Source organism: Phodopus roborovskii, unplaced genomic scaffold, assembly GCF_943737965.1.
Source record: "Phodopus roborovskii unplaced genomic scaffold, PHOROB, whole genome shotgun sequence".
Taxonomy (NCBI): domain Eukaryota; kingdom Metazoa; phylum Chordata; class Mammalia; order Rodentia; family Cricetidae; genus Phodopus; species Phodopus roborovskii.
The window spans coordinates 53,349,930-53,368,186 of record NW_026126480.1 but is presented as its reverse complement, the minus strand read 5'-3'; the positions used below and the strand labels follow the sequence as shown (position 1 = coordinate 53,368,186).

Genomic DNA, 18,257 nt, shown 5'->3' with positions numbered 1-18,257 from the left:
GAGACCTAAGCAAATGGCAAGCGGCCTTTGTGGGGCGGGGCCCTAACTCTAGCCAATGGCAGTCCTCAGAGGGCAGGGGGTGGGGCAGCTGCTGCAGCGTTCGAGTGAGGAGGCTTTAGGCGGAACCAAGGACCTGTCAAGATGCCCCAGACTTCACCACCTCCTCCGGTCCCTTATTGGTTCACTTGGGTCCCCAGGGACATATAGAGAGTTATCCTCGGCCTCTCACTTCCCGTTTTTCCTTCCTAGGCAAATGTTCTTTTTAGCTTCACTAATCCCCGTGGCCAGTTTGTAAGTCCCCTGAGCCCGAGCCCGGCTGGAACCTTTCTCTCCTGCCTGTTGGCCCCAGAGCGTTGTGGGATCAGATCTTTAGGTCCAAAGAGAGTTTGGACTAATCCTGGCCTTTCCCTGCTCCTACCGGCCCCAGGAGACCTGGCTGGAGAAGCCCATGGGCTCAGAAGGTTCCTTTCTCACAGTCTGCTGGCAGAGACACTGTCCACCCCAGCCCAGGCATTCGGTTTGCTGTGTCCACTGTCAGGCCCGACAGCCTGCCTCTGTCCACTTTGCTAGTCAGAGAAAGATTCCATCCCAAGCAGGATGCCAGAAGTCTAGTCCCCACTCACCATAGGTTCAGATCCCTAGTTCTTCCCCTTCCGCCTTTTTGGTGTTTTGAGGCAAGGTTTCTCTGTGTAGCCCTGGCTGTCCTGAAGCTCACTTTGTAGACCAGGCTAGCCTGGAACTCACAGAGATTGCCTTATAGAGATCCACCTGCCTCTGCCTCCTGAGTGCCGGGATTAAAGGTGTGTGCCACCACTGCCTGGCATAAATTCTAGTTCTTAATTGACAGATCTGCTGTTTCTTATGAAAGTGTATATAGCAGAAAATAACATCAATAAACCTTACCTTCATATGGGGCTTACCATGTGGTACTGTCCTAAGCAGTTCCCACAAACTTACTCAAAATAGACATCAAAAGAGTTTTGCAAGTGGGTGTAGGTAAATTGGGATCAGGGTTCTTAGTAACAAATATTGTGTAAATAGCCTTCCCTGTGTTCCATCCAGAAGCTCCCAGGCTGACATCCGATTGTCAGACCTGGACAGGAGATCAGAAGGGGAGAGACCTCCTTAGAGCTAGAGGAGGATGGTGGGCATTGGGAGAAGACCTTCAGGAGGTAGATTGCTGTAAACAGTGTTTCTCAATTCTCTACCCATGACCTTTGTCTTGGGGCTCCTGTCATCGCTGACTCACCCCTACTACCACCTCCCCCTCACCAACTTCCTGGCAGCCGGTGAAAGTGCTGGCCAGTGGGAGTCTGGGAACCAGCCTGGGACTGACCCAGCACTAATCACCCTCTGGAGATCCCATCCGGTCCTTCCTTCCAGGGGTGCAAGGTCTGATGCTGGCTGCTTGGAGGCCTTTGCCCTCCTTCTGGAGCTCTGAGATCTGGCTTAGCAAGCACTGGGCCTCTCATGCAGTGGCAACAGGAAATATCTCTAGAGAAGAGCCCATCAGTGGGGAGGAGACGGTTGTGTCTTGCTTGGCCTCCCTCATCAGCAACTTGAGGAGGAGGGAGTTATGGTCAGTACAAAGACCTGGAAGACCATTCTCTGTGGGTTGGCCCACGTCTAATCCCCTCTCCCTCATCTCCTGGACAAGTGGGGCCCACATCCAGCAAAAAGGGACCCTGCAGAGTTGGTGAGGGTGACAGGGAGAATTCTCTACAAGGAAGGGAGGACACTGGTGTCAGGTCTAGTCAGACTGAGTGCTCTCTTGTGGGCTAGCTTCTAGGGTCTGTGAGTCTAGGCCTCCTCCCTAAAAGGACCTCAGGAAGGAACTCTGAGACAGTTCCCAAAGGTATGTGGCACCCACTTCCTGAGTCCACATACCCAGGGAACCATGGGTGGGGCAGACCCCTCCTCATTCCTGGTCCCTCCCACCCCTGAAAGCTGATAGCCGTGGGGCCTGCCACCGCCCAGGGAGTGTGAAATGGGGTGTGCCACTGGGCGGCCACAGCAGCTCCCACTGCTGCCTGGGCCTATCCCCTCTCTCCTCTGGCAGCCCCTGACACCCTGTGGAGGGCCATTCCTACCTGCTCCCCCTCCCAGCTCTGCCTGGCTCAAGTCCAGCTAGCCTCTCCTACGCTGTCTGGAAAGATATCTCCCATGGGCTTTAGCTTCCCTCAGCCCCAGAGAGAGATCCAGAGGTTTACCTGAGTACAGGGACCCTAGGACTGGTCCTGTGGCCTGGGGTGGGGCAATTCTCCCTCTCAGCACCGGGACCATCCTGAGCTGCTGAGCCCTCGGTGGTTCTCTGAGGCGAGGGAACTGACTAGCCCTTGGTCTGCCTCCTCTCTCTGGATGTTTCCCTTCTCTAATCTCATGCTTTCCCCTTCCCACCTGGAACACTCAGGCAGCTTTCTGGGCCCATCCACCAAAGTGCTGTTCAGTTCTCAGGTTGAAGACCAGGTTGGTAGTCTGAGGTGGGGCTCAGTTTTGTCTTGTATAGAAAGTGTCCTTGGTCAGCACTAACCCTCAGAAGCTGGTGATGGAAACTAGGAGTTAACTCTTGCACTTGGAAATACATGAAGTCTTGCTATGCCCAAGGTCAAAGTCCCGGGGAGACCAGGAGAACAAATAACATACGCAGAAGCCCAGCACTTCTGGGGCTGAGACTCATTGCTGACTACTCTAGTGGAAAGCAGATTAAGTGTGGCTTCCCTCAGTGTGGTAGTTGGAGGTGTGGGGTCAGCACTGTATACACACACACTCTCTCTCACACACACAGACACCACACTCTCTCACACACACACTCACACACATACTCACTCTCACACATACACTCACACACATTCACATACACTCTCTCACACACACACACTCACACACACATTCACACACTCACACACCCTGAAAGCCCCTCTCCCCAGTTTGAGATGGGTTATATGGAGAAAGCCTGACAGCTGAGAAGATGGGGCAGGCAGAAGGGAGGGAGGAGAGCGGCTGCCCAGGCTCACTTGGGATGTAAGGTGTGTATATATATATATATATATATATATATCCCTTTCCTGTCCCTCTTTTTAACCCCCACCACTTCCTCAGGCCCTGCCACTCACCCTGAGGTTGGAGATCAGTCCAGCTCAGGGGATTCTAGGCAGCCAGGGGAACGCCCTCAAAACTTACTCACCCTGCCTTCACTCCTTTTCCAAGCATCATATTCCTTCAGGAGCTCCTTCCTGGTCCCTCTCTACCCTCTCAGACAGAGTTCCTTAGCCTGGTGTGTTCTGGGTTTCTGGATTTAAATGATAAGAACTTTAGGGTATAGGAAGGCTCCCTGGTTCTGCCCTTCCCAGGAACTTCCCATACCTGCGATAGTCAGCTGCCCTTTCACCTGGACCAACAAATAGTTCAGAAGAAATTTGAGGGAAGATTTGGAAAAGCACCCTTCTGGTCGTTCCTCAAGATGGCCACCAGGTGTCAGACTTTGTCCAGAAGGAAAAAGGTTCTAGTTATTCCCTAAGAGCCATGTCCTGGAGGTCAAGGCAAGTTGGGGAAGAACTTCCAAGTTCTCTATGAACTAGCCAGTCGAGAGACCCTGACTATTAAGATAAAAATGACTGGAACTCAGCTCTCACCCTTATTTCCTCGCTATCTTTGTCACTACTCTGCTACAAGGGTTTTGCCCCTTCCTACTAGGAAATTTGGAGACCAGACTGAGTCAGGAAGCTCAAGAATTGAGAAGACAAAGGCAGGGATAATTAAGGCTCCAGAGAAGAAGGGAGGAAGCAACCAGGCTTGTATTGCTGACCTTTGTGTTCTAGGCTAAGGGGAACAGAGGACCATCTTCTGCCTTCTCCATTTTGAGTAGCTGTGGCTGTGAATGTGAACGTGTTTGTGTAAGGTAAGTGCTTGGGTGAGTTCCATCACTGCGGAGGGGTCCCTCAGTCCTAGCTGCTGTGTCATTCTCTGGTGCCTTGCTTCTATGACTCCAAAGGGGTCCAGGTTGATTTGTATGTTTGTTTCTCATTACCTGGGCTTCTGACTCTAAGACCACACTTAAGAGTTGTAACCTGCCAGGCAATGGTTGTGCACAACGTTAATCTCAGCACTCAGGTGGCAGAGGCAGTGGATCTCTGAGTTCAGGCCAGCCTTCATTTACATAGTAAATTCAAAGTCAGCCTGAGCTACAAGGAACTGTCTTGAAAAGCCAGGAAACAAAGGAAGAAAGAAAAGGAAGAAAGGAAGGAGAAAGAAAGGAAAATGGAAGGAAGGAAAACTAAAACTCTGAGATGCTCTCTGAACCTTTTCTCACCATAGCTTTCTGTACCTGTGAATCCCAATGCTCCCACATGAAGCATCTCTTCAGTCTGTTCCCTGCCTTTGTTCCTTCTACTGTCTACTCCGCCTGTAGTGTGTGGTACAATGGCTCACAACTGCTCAACAATTCCATTTCGAGCTCCCTAGGGTCCCTCATGTCATGGCTTTGCCATTCCTGTTTGCTGGTCCTTGATCTTGAAAGATGTCTCTCTTCACTCTGCCTCCACCTCTTGCCTAGGTGCTCTGTCTCCAGAAGTCCTATGTCGTTAGGGGGAAATGAGCAAGAGTGGAGATGAAAGGGACTTGACTTCCTCCTTGTCTCCAGACAGACATGTGTATTGGAAACCTCATTGGCATTTTATGTTCTTGGAGATGCCAAGAAGATGTCCAGGAGACAAAAAAAAAAAAAAGGAAGGAAGGAAGGAAGGAAGAAAACCATACCTAGGAGAAAAGGCAGCTTCCTGGAGGCTAGGGCCAGCGCTGAGGAGGCTCTGGGTAGAGGCAAGCTATTTCTGGCTTGGTAGGAAATGCCACGAATGGGACTCACAGGAAAAAATGTGTTTGCTAAGATCACCTGGTTCTTTTCTCGAACTCACAGAGATCTGCCTGCTCAGCCTCCTGACTGCTAGGATTAAAGGCAAACAGCACCACTGCCCAGCATGCCATTTCAAAGGTTCCTATGGGGTGGGCATGATGGCACATGCCTATCACCCAGACTCAGGACACTGTAGCAAGAGGACCATTATGAATTTTAAGTGAGCCTAGTTTACATAGCTCCCTGTATCCAAAAACAATCAAGTTGCCTGTGGTTTCCTAACTGCTGAAGTTAGTGTGTTTTCAAGGGCGTTCCCCTGGCTGCCTAGAATCCCCTGAGCTGGACTGATCTCCAACCTCAGGGTGAGTGGCAGGGCCTGAGGAAGTGGTGGGGGTTAAAAAGAGGGACAGGAAAGGGATATATATATATATATATATATATACACACCTTACATCCCAAGTGAGCCTGGGCAGCCGCTCTCCTCCCTCCCTTCTGCCTGCCCCATCTTCTCAGCTGTCAGGCTTTCTCCATATAATCCATCTCAAACTGGGGAGAGGGGCTTTCAGGGTGTGAGAGTGTGTGAATGTGTGTGTGAATGTATGTGTGTGTTTGTGTGTGTGTGTGTGTGTGTGTGTATACAGTGCTGACCCCACACCCCCAACTACCACACAGAGGGAAGCCACTCTTAGTCTGCTTTCCATTGGAGCATTCAGCAAAAACCTCCACTTTCTTTCAGTTTCTCTGGAGCATGAGACTGCTGATCAGCTCTCAATTTCTAAGACACTCTTGTTTTGGACAGTCTTTACATCAGTTTAAATCATATTACCAAAGCCTTTGCTGTCAGGAAGTGTGCTAAAATACTACCTGGATGTATGGCTAAGCAATCCTGGAGCTTGCCCTCAAAATGCCTGAGGAGACTAACCCGTGTCCTGCCCTGACCCATCTTCTCCACCTGTCCAAAATCTTCATGTCCTCTGAAATGCTGTTTGTTTGTTTATTGCTGCTTTTTTTTTTTTTTTTTTTTTTTTTTTGAGACAGGGTTTCTCTGTAGCTTTGGAGGTTGCCTTGGAACTCACTCTGTAGACCAGGCTGGCCTTGAACTCACAGAGATCTGCCTGTGCTGCCTCCTAAGTGCTGGGATCAAAGGCATGTGCCACCAACCACCACCAACCACCAGCCTGAAAATGGTTTTGGATCCCACTGTGTTGTAATGCGAAGGGTACATTGAACACTTGCTGTGCCAGGCACTAGAAATCCATCAATGGCTCCAAGCACTCCAAGTGCTCCCAGCCCAGACCCTTCACACCATTAGGTACAGCCCTCTGTCCTAGACTTACATTTGCATGGTCTGCCTCCTTGACTTATATTTATTGGTTCTCTTTTCCATCATGTGGGTTCCAGAGATAAAACTCAGGTTGTTTGGCTTGGCAGCAAGCATCTTTACCCACTGAGCCATCTTGCTAGTCCATTGTCTTGGGTCTTTCTACATTTAAGCAAATCTGCCTCAATGTATCCTGGCATTTATGGGAGATCGCCCCACTCCCTTTTCTATTTTGTTCCAACTTTAGTTTGGAGCCTGATCTGGGTGCTAGCACAGAGGGAACAAAAAAGAAAAAGAACTGATCGTGGTGGTGTATGCAGTGGTCAGGGCAGGAGAACTGCAAGTTCAAAGGCAGCCTATGCCCCAGAGTGAGGAAACCTCTGGGAATGGGAAGGAAGAGGAGGGAGAGGAAGGAATGGAAGGGGAGGAAGGGGAGAGAAAATGAGAGAAGGAACAAGGGGTGGGGGGAATACTAAAGAGAAAGACTTGGAGCCTGCCTGACTCTAAGGAATACAGCAGCTAATCATATGATCTCATGAACTCCTCAAAGACAGAACTCTTGCTTTCCTTATTGCCTTCCTTCTAGCCCCTGTGTAATGTTTTGCATATGACAAGCAAGCATTTGTAAGTGTCTGGACAGATGTCTCCGTCCATAGAAGAGGACATGTTCCACTTGGGTCAGGTGACTCGAGGACACGACACTGAGGCTGGCTAGCCCATGGGCAGTCAGAAGCTCCTCCACCTACACCCTCACTTCCGCCTTTTCTAGGAGCTCATATGCTTGCCTTATCCAGTACATCACATGGATGTGCTTCTATACCTTATTATTTCAGGGAAGCTGATCTCTCTTCCCAAGTAGATTGTACATTCCACAAGGGCAGGAGCCAAGTTAGGTTTGAGTCTTCTTTTGGCTTCAATATACCCAACCAGCATAGGGAGGGGCAAGTAATTGGGTCTTTAAAGTATCTGTCAACTGACAGGCACGACCATCATTTGTTTCTTCCTTGCTTAAGGCATTATCGTTAGGACGTTCTTATCATAAAATATCCACGTGTATATCCACGTGTTTCCTGGGAGCAATTAACGCACTAATTTACCCAGTATCTCATAACTAGAATGTCATGACATAGGGATGTTTCAACTAATCTGTAATTACTACAATGATTGCTGCTAAGGCCAACTACCTGAAATTTCTATCACTATCACCCTCTCTAACCATTTCATTATCCCCACTTCACAGATGGGGAAACTGAAGACAAGAAAACTTTGTCTAAGGCTATCCAGCTAGCAGGCTATAAAATGACATTGGAGGGCTGGAGAGATGGCTCTGTGGTTGAGAGCACTGGCTGCTCTTCCAGAGGACCCAGACTCAATTCCCAGCACCCACATGGCAGATCACTACTGTCTATAATTCCAGAATCTAGCAGCCTCACACAGACATGCATACAGGCAAAACACCAATAAAATTGAAAAAAAAATTTTAATTGTTTAAATTAATTAAACAATGACATTGGAGCTTATATTAGCCATCCCATTCTGCTCCTCCAAATAGGCTTTTACACTGGAAGGAAAAAAACAGACCCATAGCAAAGAACCCTGACTTAGCTAGCAGAGGAAGTGAGGTGAGGGCTCTAGCAGGCAGCCCCCGATGGGAGCCTGGGGAAATTTGGGGCTGAATGTCAGGGGTTAGTGATTAGCAAGAGTCAGAGATGAGCACAACAGCTCTCCCCACTAAATGTAGGTTGAACTAGAGTGGAGAAATTCAAAGCCAAACAAACCTTGGGAGCCAGTAAAGCAGTCCAAAGGCAAGGAAGACTGGCAAATGTAACCCAACACAACTTTGAGGACGACAAAGGTATGTCATGTGTGGCAAAGAAATGGATGGGTTCCCGAAGACTGTGTTCCACCAGGGCCAGGAGAAAGAGCCTGGACCCCAAGCTCTGTACATCTAGGTATAAGGAAACATGGGAATCAGCAGGCAGGGCTAGGGTTATTAGCAGTGTGCCTCAGGAAGACCATCAGACCAAACAGAGTCCAAGTTCTGGGGAAAGCATTTTATTTGTTAATACAAGAATAGAAATTCTGCAATAAATATCATCTAATAAATAACATCTCCAAATAAATAAATATTAATACAACAAACTTAAGAGTCATGAGTGGGTGGGGCTGGGGAATAGGGCCTGGGGGAGCCATCCCCCTCACCCCACAATGCTACTGCAATGTAAACTTTCAGGAAACCCTGTGGCTGTGGCTATGGCTGCCCTCCCCAGCCCAGGCAACCACAGATACCCTGGGAAAGGGGACAGAAAGGAGGCACCGTGATGCCGGCAAGAAAATTCAAGGCAAGGTCCTGATGCTCAACATGGCTTTTGTTTTCTGCCCTGTGCCACCAGTTGTCTTGGCAACAGCTGGGTCTGGTCTGTCCCTGCCCTTCTCTCCTAGTATTCCATCTTCTGGTTTCTAGGCCATCTCTGGTACAGACCTACCCCTCCACTCTCCATCACACCCTTCTTTAGACTGGTTACCTTGTTTCCTGAACTGGATATGTATTTATTGGGGTAGGGGAGCAACACCCATCCAAGGAGAGGGAGGGAAGCCAAGGGGCTTTACCCCAGAAAGGCACATGCTACAGTGGCCCCCACCCATGCCCTCCAGGTGTGCTTCTGCAAGTGCCACATGAGGAACCGAGTGGGCACTGGCAAGTGTCGAGCAGAAAGCGGGAGGCAGAGAGCACCTTTATACCCACCTGAGCCATTTGACTCCCTCAAGTGTTAACTCTGTGAAAACAGTATGGTGCCCATTTCACCATTTCTCCAGACCCTAGGACTCTAGGACCTAGTCAGGGGACAGGGCTTATGGAGTTATACTCCCCATCTAAGGCAGAGGAGGACAGAGTTCCCACTGTTTGTTTCCTGGCTCAACAAATGTTGGTATACAGGTTTTTTCCCACCCCAGAGTGGAAGCACAGCCGACTGGGGTAGGGGGTTGGGGACAGTTAAGAGTCAAAGATCAGAAGCCATGGGCCTCCAAGTGCAGGGTGACTGAAGCTGCTGGGGGCTGCATCTTCTTCTTAAGCCGGTTGAAGTCCTTGGCTGAACGCCACAGCCAGGTCTGCAGCTCCTTCAGCAGCCAGAAGTCATCCATCTTCTGGAGGAAGTCACTGTGGGCAGGGCCAGGGGCCCAGGCTGGCTCAGTCCCTGGCAGAGGCTGGGGCAGTGGGTAGCCGAGAGCTGCCATGACACCTGCAATGCTGCCCAGCAGGCCCTGGAGACTGGTACAGAAATGGGCCAGACTGCGTCGTAGTTCGGCTGTGGCAGCTTGACGGTTGAGGCCACGCAAGTAACACAGAAGGTGGCTGTAGGCCTCATAGTTCTGGGTCAGCCGCAGTTTGTCATTGAGGCTTCGCCACACTTCCAAGTTGACAGTGGCCCTGGGCAGGGTCTCTGCCCCCAACCGAGGAGGATTGAAGTCAGGCTCATTGAAAGGGGGCCCCAGGTAGTTCAGCTGTGAAAAGGAGAGGGCGATGGGGAGGAAGGAGAGCAGAGCTGCCAGCCTGCCACCAGAGAGGTACCTCCTCCCAAACATGGCAGGCCTCTGTTCATAGACCTGAGTTTTTCCAGCAAGGGTGTCGTTTGCATAGAGGTGACCAGTGAAACAGTAGGGGTGATGAGCTCTCCTATGGAGAGGTGTACCAGGGGAAAACCACAAAGGAGCTGCTCAGGAAGGACTTGCTGCCGGGTTGGGCGGAGAGTGCCCACCGCAGGGCAGGGCAGAGAAGAAGGCCCGGAGGAGCGGAGAGGCCAGGCTGGAGAGGTGCAAGGTGGCCTTTGAGAGTGCAGGCCAGGGAAGAGCTCGGGAAGACAGCAGAGCTCCACAGGGCAATTGCAGAACATGAGAGTGAACGGCAGGAAATGCTGTCTGCTTTGGTGAGAAGATGCCTGATGACCTGGGAGAGACAGTTGCTGTGGCCTGGAGGCCAGATTGCAGGGGGTTAAGAAATGAGTGGGTGGAGAGGAAGTGGAGGCAGAGGGTGTAGACGACTCCTTCAAGAAATTTGGCAGAGGGAGTCAGGAGAGAAAGGGTCGGGAATGAGAGAGGGTAGCAGACTCAAGCAGAGGGTTTCTGCACAGGGAAACCAGCCAGAAGAGACTCTGTATCAAAGGCCAAGGGGGTCTGGTGGCACCAAAACTCCTCTTCAAGGCCCAGTTCCTCAAGCAAAAGGACAAGGGATACTCACCAACACCCCAGAGAAGAAGATTCAGATGCTAGGAGCAGAGCTGTAAAAGGAAGAAACTGAGGACATCTCAAGAGGGGACAGGAGGAAGGGCAAGCAAGGCAGGAGAGTATAGGGAAGAGGGCAAAGCCCTTGCCAATGCCTCAGGGGAACAGCCTGAGGCCCAGGGAAGGGGATGTGGGAGATGTTCAACTGGGAGGGAAAGAAAAGAGGGGCGAGGCTTGGGATAGGCAAGGGCCTAGGGGGAGGTTCACACGCTGACAAGCACACAGACAAACTAATTTCCTCGGTGTATCCTGGGGCTGGAGCCAGCTCCCCCGCCACCCTCCTCCCCCCTCTTCCCTGGCTCAGGAGTAGGGTCTGGGATGTGGAAGAGGAACACGGGAAGAGGGGCCTGTTCCCCATGGTCCTCAGCGCCTCCCATCCTCTTCCCTTCTCTCCTGGGCTCTATGAACCTCCCTGGACTACCCTCAAATTCTTATGATATAGCCACCTTCCATACCCTGAACCCCTTGCAGGGACTGCTCTGGATTCTTTGTAGACCCCTGCTCTGACCCCCCCCCCAGAGGCCTGTGAGGATGGGAGAGGCAGAGAGAGGCCCATGAGTCTAGAACAGCAGGGCCCCAGGTCTGGGGGTAGAGTCAAGCTGGAACACAAGCTAGAAGGTGGGGCCCCTCCATCCCCACCCAGCCCCGCCCTTGCAAGAGACACCACAACACGGTGTAAACAGAGGAGACTTCCCCAGCCCCCAGGGGGAGGCAGGCAGCTGGGCTGGCAGCCAATGGGGCAATGGGCCAAGGCGGGTTCGAGGCCTGCCCACATGCCTAGTCCTGGGGCCAGGATGGGGGGGGGGTACCTGAGAGGGAAGGGCAGGAGATAGGCCAGATGGAGAAACTGTGTGGACCCAAAGGGTCTCTCATCACCCCATCATTCACCAGGACCCCTGCACCATGCTATCTCTTCCCAAAAAGCCTCTGCTCCCTCTTTACCAGTGCCCAAAATAAATGGGATACTCACATAGGTCCCAGCCAAGCTGCGGAGTTGGTGCTCCAGGTAGCGGGTGAGGTCATAAGTTTTCTGGATGGAGGGGCCAGGCCCTGGATCTCCTGTGCGATTAAGAGCTGGCACTGCAGGGAGGTGCCACAGCACCGTGCACAGGCAAGCTAACATCCCCCACGAGTCCCCTGTGGACAGGATGGGCAAGAAGTATGAGGGTGGGCCCAGGCCCAAGTGGGGAAACTGCTGGCAGCCCCTAAGGTGTCTGTCCCCACCTTGGGCTAGGAAGGGGGGGTGAGGGTGAGGGACCAGATGGGTGGTGGAGGGGATGGAGGAAAGGGAAGCCTTCTGGTCCAACAGCGTATGTGGAGGTATGTGTGCAAGGACAAAGTCCTGGCATTTGTGTCTATCAGTAGATACTTGCCTGCATCTGTCAGCTGAAAGTCTTTGTCATGTATGTCACTTTATGTGCCAAAATTGTGTGTGCGTGTGTGTACTCAGAGGGGCAGGCCAGGCTTTAGGGACTTTATGTCGATATGTTGGAGGTACACTTTTGTCTCAGCCTCTTCTCCATGTCTCCTAGTCCCACTGCAGCAGGCACTGAGGGATGGGAATATGGCATATATTAATTCTGGCAAGCTGTGAGCAGTGAGCCCTGTGGAAGAGTGACGAGAGAGGCAGCAGCCATGAGAGGTAGGAGTAGGTTCTGCAGCCAAGGTCATGCTGAAGGGTTCAAGATGGTTTGTGGAGAGAGGAGTAGTGGGTATATACTAGGATACAGTTCCTGGTTGTGATGAGGGTCTGATGGAGTTATTTGAAGGAGATGTAGCATCATCTTAGTAGCAACATAGAAGTTTGATTACCCCTCACTATTTTTTTTTCCTGTAGTGCTAGAATTAAACACAGGACATGCAGGCAAGTGCTATGGGACATGAATTAGAGCCCCAGCTCTTATCTATTTTTTGAGACAAGGTCTCCCTAAATTGCCCAAGCTACTTGTGAACTTATGGTCCTTCTGCCTCAGTCTCCTCAGTAGCTGGGATTATAGGCCTGTACTAACAGGCCCTGCCAATGTCTGCCCTATCTTTATCTGTGGTGTTAGAGGGGGAACATCAAGGGAAAGAGGTGAGTTTAAAGAGGCAGGCTGATCCACAGAAGACAATGGAGCATTTGATTATCCCAGAAACCAGGAGTTGAGGCTGGGAGAAGGATCAGAGTCAGGTGGGAAATACCTTTCTAAAGGGCTTTTTAGGTAAGGTCTAAGGTCAAAATCAGTACCTATCGGGCTAGTGGAGGGTAGAAATATAATTAGCCATGGGCTAGGTTAGACTTAAAGAGTAGATTAGTCTTAACATGATTTTAGACTTGGGATTTGGTTGAGTGAGTGTGGTTGAGATTGAGTCCAGGAGGGCTATGTGGTTAGGTTTGGGCAGGCAGGAGGTTAGTTGGCACTAAGATCTGTGAATGGTGTTTGGCATGTCACAAAAAGCAGGCCTAGTTTGGGTTTTAAGCTTGGATAGGTATGAGGTCAAGTGGTTTCTTTACTTTTACATTTTATACTTCCAGATTTTTCTGTAATGACACGTTTCTTAGAAGCAAGTGGATAGGCTTAACGATCTGACTGTATTCAGACTCAGGGCAGGGTTTGAAGTTAAGAAAGCATGAAGACTAGGTTAAGGTTAGAGTCTGTCATAATGCTAAGCCTTTAAAAGTCACTGTCCAGGCTCAGTGACTGGAGAGATGGCTCAGAGGTTAAGAGCACTGCTCTTCTAGAGGTCCTGAGTTCAATTTCCAGCAACCACATGGTGGCTCACAACCATCTATAATAAGATCTAGTGCCCTTTTCTGGGCAGAACATTGCATACATAATAAATAAATAAATAAATAAATAAAATTTAAAAAATCTTAAAAAAAAAAAAAAAGGAAGTCACTATCTAGGACTGTTTGTCACATGTAGAACACAGGAGGCAGCTGAGACTTTTGCTGTGGCACAGATACTCAGTACAGACACTCAAGTGCTTGACTAAGTCAGCTTCGCAGGTGGAGCATGGGAGGAATGGGTATCCCATTACAGAGAACCTTGTCTTTAGAATGAAAGGATCTTAGCTTGAGTGTGTGTGTGCACGTGCACATACATGAACATATATCCATATATATGTGCAAGTTCATGTGTTTGTTCAGACAGCAGGATTAGACACTTAACTGCTCCCTGGGCAAACAGGCTCCACTGTCCACTCTCCTATGTGGAGCCTGCATTCCTTCCTTGGTCCTTTCCATCCCTAGTTCTTACCTAACTCTGTTTTTCTACTCCCTGATGATCAAATCCCCTAATATGTCCAAGTTCTCCTCTTCTGTACCAAGCCCTGGGCATCTGGCTAAGTCCCCTGAAGGACCCTGTGGTATCATATAGGGTTAGTTTTAGAGACTAGAACTATGATGAGTTGAGCAGTGGCCCTTCCAACCTCAAAACAGCTTTTAAGATGAAGTATGGTTTTGCTGGAAGTTAGTGGCATTGCCAAAGTCCTGCCAAAGCATAAACTGGAGGCTTGGCTGGCCTCTTCACCCCACCCTGCCAGAGGCAGCCCTGTCATCCAGAATCCTGGACTAGGCTCTGTCTGTCCCATAACAGGAGATATAGTCAAGAGCCCACCCTGAAGCTTGTTTCCCCCTCCCTTCCTGGGCGCTGTGGGACATCCCTGGGGAGAATAGCTCCTTACACAGGGACAACAGGGGGAGAAGAAGCCTTTGGATAAACAAAAGCTAAGTCATCTGGGCAGAAAAACGGCTAGTGAAATTAACCAGACGAGGCCGGTGTTTCCAGGAATATTTCAGTTCTGAGGTAACTGTATCACTACAGGCTGGGGGGTGGGGAACACTGGAGAGCAGAAGGAGCCTACTGACCAGTCCTGGACAGAAGCAGAAAGAAGCGGGAGTCATAGGAATCAGAGTGGAGGCCAGTAGAGAAGGAAGGTCAGGTTAAGTACAGGACTCAGCTGTCCTAACACAGCTCTGATCTTGGGCAAGATGTGCCTTTATCTCAGGCAGCCAAGCTGGAAGGTCTGGACAGAGAACACCTGAGTGTAAGCACTGATCCAGGGGCTCCCAGTGCCCAGGGGCAGGCTTGGTAGAGCCCAACTCTGCTTCCCTCTCTAGCTCATAGCATGCAGGTGGACCCCACCGTCAGCTGCATCCCAGCCCCTCCCCCAGCCTGGTCCCCAGCCCCAGCCCCTCTGGCTGCTGCCCACTGATTGTTTACATCCCCTTTCCGTGTGTTTATAAATCCGGCGGAGCACGTGAGGAACTAATGAGTGCAGCTCACGTTTCCTGCGGCAGCACCCCTACACTCCCCATCCTGGCCCCTGCCAGGGCCAGCCCTAATTCTATCCAGATCCCTGGGCCCCGGGAAACAAGGCCCTCCTCATGAATGCGTGCATGCTCTCACACACACACACGCTCACACACACACACACACGCTCACACACACGCTCACACACACACACACACGCTCACACACACACTCACACACACTCACACACACGCGCTCACACACACGCTCACACACACTCACACACACGCTCACTCACACACGCTCACACACGCTCACACACACACTCACACACACACACACGCTCACACACACACACACAGCCTTAGCCCCATCAAGCCCAAGGGCCACCCCCACATGCTACACAGGCAGGCCCTCTGCCAACCTCCCCTCAGCTCCTGGCCCATCTCATAGGCTGACCACCCTCAGTGAGGGTGGGGGGCTCAGCAGTGCAGATGTCCAGGGTTGATGGGGGAGACTGCACCTGGGACTAGGGGCTAACAGCTGTAAGTCCTAGAATTAGGTCCAGAAGTCCTATAGGCTAGGCAATATGGGAGCCAGAAGAAAGGTCCTGCCCTCAGTCCAGACCAGAACCAGCCAGCATCTGGGTGACCTTGGAGAAGTCCATTGAGGGGACCTGAGGGAGTAGCCTAAGAAGGAATGGGAGATCCAGGGGTCCTACCCAGGGATAGGTCCTTCCATCCTCAAGACTGGCTGCTCCCTTTGCTTTTTCCCTTCATTGGCTTCTGCTTTCTCAGGTCCCCTTCCCCCAAGGCTGCTGAGGAATGGGAGCATTCGTGGGAAGGTAGGCCTGGAAATCAGGAGACCTAGCTTTGCCATAAACACATCTGGTGACAGTGGGCTTCCATAAGGAGACTGCACTGTGCTTGCTAAAGTTCCTCCCAGCTGAATCATGAGAGGTTCCATCTCTGTGTTCTTTCCAACATTCCCATCTTTTTCATCCTCTCCCTTTCTAGTTCAAAATAGAGAAGAAACCAGGGTCAGGAAAAGAAGTAGAAGGCAAGGCAAATCAGACCTTGTGAAGTCAGTCCAGGAGTTGCGCTTGGGCTGAGGGAAAAGCTGCTCGGATGTGCCTGCCACAAGAGGGCTCATGAAGTACTCGGGGAGACGAGAGTGAAACCCATAGCCATAGGCTGAGCAGCTCACTGAGGCCAGAAGCCGCCGAAAAAGAAACGAAGCAAATAGTTCAGAGCAAGCATGTGGGTGAACTGGAAAAGGTGTTGTGGTCGACTATGCAAGGGGGGTGTAGGAGGGGCTGCAGAGTGCAGCAGCCAGGGTGTGAACAGGCAGGTGGGATTATGGGGAAGAATGTGAAGTGTCAGGAGTCAGTAGCTAGTGTGTAGGGGTGGCCTGCAGAAGTGTGAACTGGACACTTCAGTGTGCAGCCCGGAGGCCCATTGCTCCAGTCAGCAGACACTTCTGGGGCTGCCCAGTGACAGTGGCTGCCATTTCTAGTAGTTGCTCCTCTACCTTTGAAGTGTGGCTCCGGGATACTAGAGCTAGAGAGGGGCGTGCCTTGTCTGTTAGGGAAATAAGGGCTTGTATGGGGCAGGGGGCGGGAGGGGGAGACGACGGACGAACGGTATGGCAGTGTGTACTGGACTGAGACGGACGCCTGTCAGAGACAATGAACGTCAGTGATTTCCCTAAGTCAGATTCCAGGGCAGAGAGGTGCGCCTGATGTACTCCACCTCTAGTCTTTCTCTAAGAAAGTCTCTAAGAGTCAGTCCGCCGCCGCTACCATGCTTCCACTGTCTGCCCTCCTTCCTCTTTTGGCAGTTCTTCCTGCCCCTGGGCTCTGGGGAACAGAGATTGGAGGTCTCCCAGAGGGAAGCCTCCTGGAACCCAGTGTAATGAAAGGTAGGTGAGAACGTGGGTGTGGGGACTTGGGAGAAGATGCGCGGACTTTGCTTGAGGGGCTCAGCCCCGAGAACTGAGGCGGCAGCAGTTGGCAGTTCGCTGGCCGTGACCTCTCGATCCCGGACCCCTCCCGGCGGCGGTGGCGCCTTCCCCTTGTGTGGCCCCGGCGCCCCCGGCCCCGCCCCCCAGTCCGCTCCTTCCCTGCGGCGGCGGGGGCGGAGGCGGGGTCCGGGCACCGGGCTCCGGGGCTCGGCTGCGCCGCTGCCCGCTCCGGCGCGTCCACTCCCTGCCCTGCCCGCCCTCCTGCCACGGGCCGCCCTGCCAAGCAGTCGCTCGAGGAGCTGCGGGCAGGTCTCGGCGCTCCCGGGCCGCTGACGGACTTTTTCCTGCTGGGTCCGGCCGGGCTGCGTCTTCTCCCCCAACCCCCTCCCGCAGTAATCACTCCCAGGCCACCGCGGGCCCGGAGCCCCGGCCGCCGCGCCGCCCCTACCTGCCGCTGGCTCCAGAGCGGTGGGCAGCATGGAGGGCTCCGGCCACGCCGCGCGCAGCGTAGTAGCCGGGAGTCCCGCGGCCCGGCCGCCCGGCCCAGCCAGGCTCGCTCTGCCCTCCGCCCTCCTCTCGCGCGCCCTCCTCCCCTCCCCACCGGCCGAGGAAAGAGTTCGGCGCGGCCCGAGGTGTCGGCCTCCCCTCGCCTCCCGCTGCTCGGCCGCCCGCTCCCCCTCAGTCTCCCTCTCTCTCTCTTCCTCTCCTGGCCCCCTCCTCCCGCGCGCCGCGTCCCGTCCCCCCACCCCACCCCCGCACCCTCGCTGCCCGCCTCGGAGTCGCTCGCCCCGACTCTGGCGCGGGGCTCTGTGTCCTCGGGTTCTCTGGGACCCCGCCTCGCCGTGGCTCCAGGTGGCCGCCTGTCCAGGTCTGAGGGTTGTCCAGGCTCCCCGCCGCGCTCTCGGCCATCTCCCGGCTCCGCCAAGCGGACTCCAGGAATGCCGCGTCCCCACCCGGCCCCTCTCGAGGGCGCCCGGCTGTACCTCCCCAGCCCGAGCTCTGCTCCCCGGCCGGGCCCCGGCGTGGGGCTCCGGGGGTGGGGAGGAGGACGGGAACCGGATCTCACTGCTGCTGGGCGGGGGCGGAGGCCGAGGCCTCGGACGCCTGGCTCCTACCTGCTCGGAGGTCCATGGGGCTGGGGGCCGGGCCGGCCGGGCGCGGCTCCTCTCCCAGAGGCTGGCGGAGTGGGAGGGCGAGCCGCGGCTCCGGCGAAGCTTTAATAATCCCATCCGCCAGGCCCACTCGCAGGTTTTTTTCTCTCGGTTTCGCATTTTTTTTTTCGGTGTGGGACATTCTGCAAACTTTTTTTTTTCTGACGTGTAAAGCTGTAACCACAAATTGTAGCAGCCCTCCCCGGGGTGGGGGGGAGAGGGGGGAGGAGAGAAGGGAGGGCTTCTGGGGCTCCTCTCCCTCCCACAACACTGAGGGGGGGGTGAGGTGAGGCTAGGCTGCGACGGTACCACCCTAGGCCTCTTGGGGGAGGGGGCAGGGAGGGCATCGTCCCTCTGCAAACTCTTGAGAACTTGGAGAGGGAGCTGGCCTTGGTGTGGGCTTCTAACTTGGTGTCGGCCAGGGCATGCTGGCCGCTTCCTCTGTGCTCTCTGCCGGG

At 52.9% G+C, this 18,257-nt stretch overlaps 1 protein-coding gene across 1 annotated transcript; it reads right to left on the bottom strand.

Moving 5' to 3' along the window:
* Positions 1–8,209: 8,209 nt before the first annotated feature.
* Positions 8,210–17,997, bottom strand: Clcf1 (cardiotrophin like cytokine factor 1). The gene is made up of 3 exons (XM_051193564.1): positions 17,764–17,997; positions 11,422–11,588; positions 8,210–9,674 (listed from the first exon to the last, which is right to left on the bottom strand). Exons 1-3 carry the CDS (start codon positions 17,939–17,941, stop codon positions 9,180–9,182), a joined length of 840 nt encoding a protein of 279 aa, XP_051049521.1. The 5' UTR covers positions 17,942–17,997; the 3' UTR covers positions 8,210–9,179.
* Between the last annotated feature and the right edge of the window lie 260 nt (positions 17,998–18,257).

Excerpts from the sequence above, each read along its gene's own strand:
- Clcf1 (XM_051193564.1), bottom strand. The coding sequence starts at position 17,941 with ATGTCCCACACCGAAAAAAAAAATGCGAAACCGAGAGAAAAAAACCTG. Across the intron at positions 11,589-17,763 it reads CCCCATGGACCTCCGAGCAG|GGGACTCGTGGGGGATGTTA; the intron begins GTAGGAGCCAGG and ends TCCTGTCCACAG. Across the intron at positions 9,675-11,421 it reads GCAGCTTGGCTGGGACCTAT|CTGAACTACCTGGGGCCCCC; the intron begins GTGAGTATCCCA and ends TCCTTTTCACAG.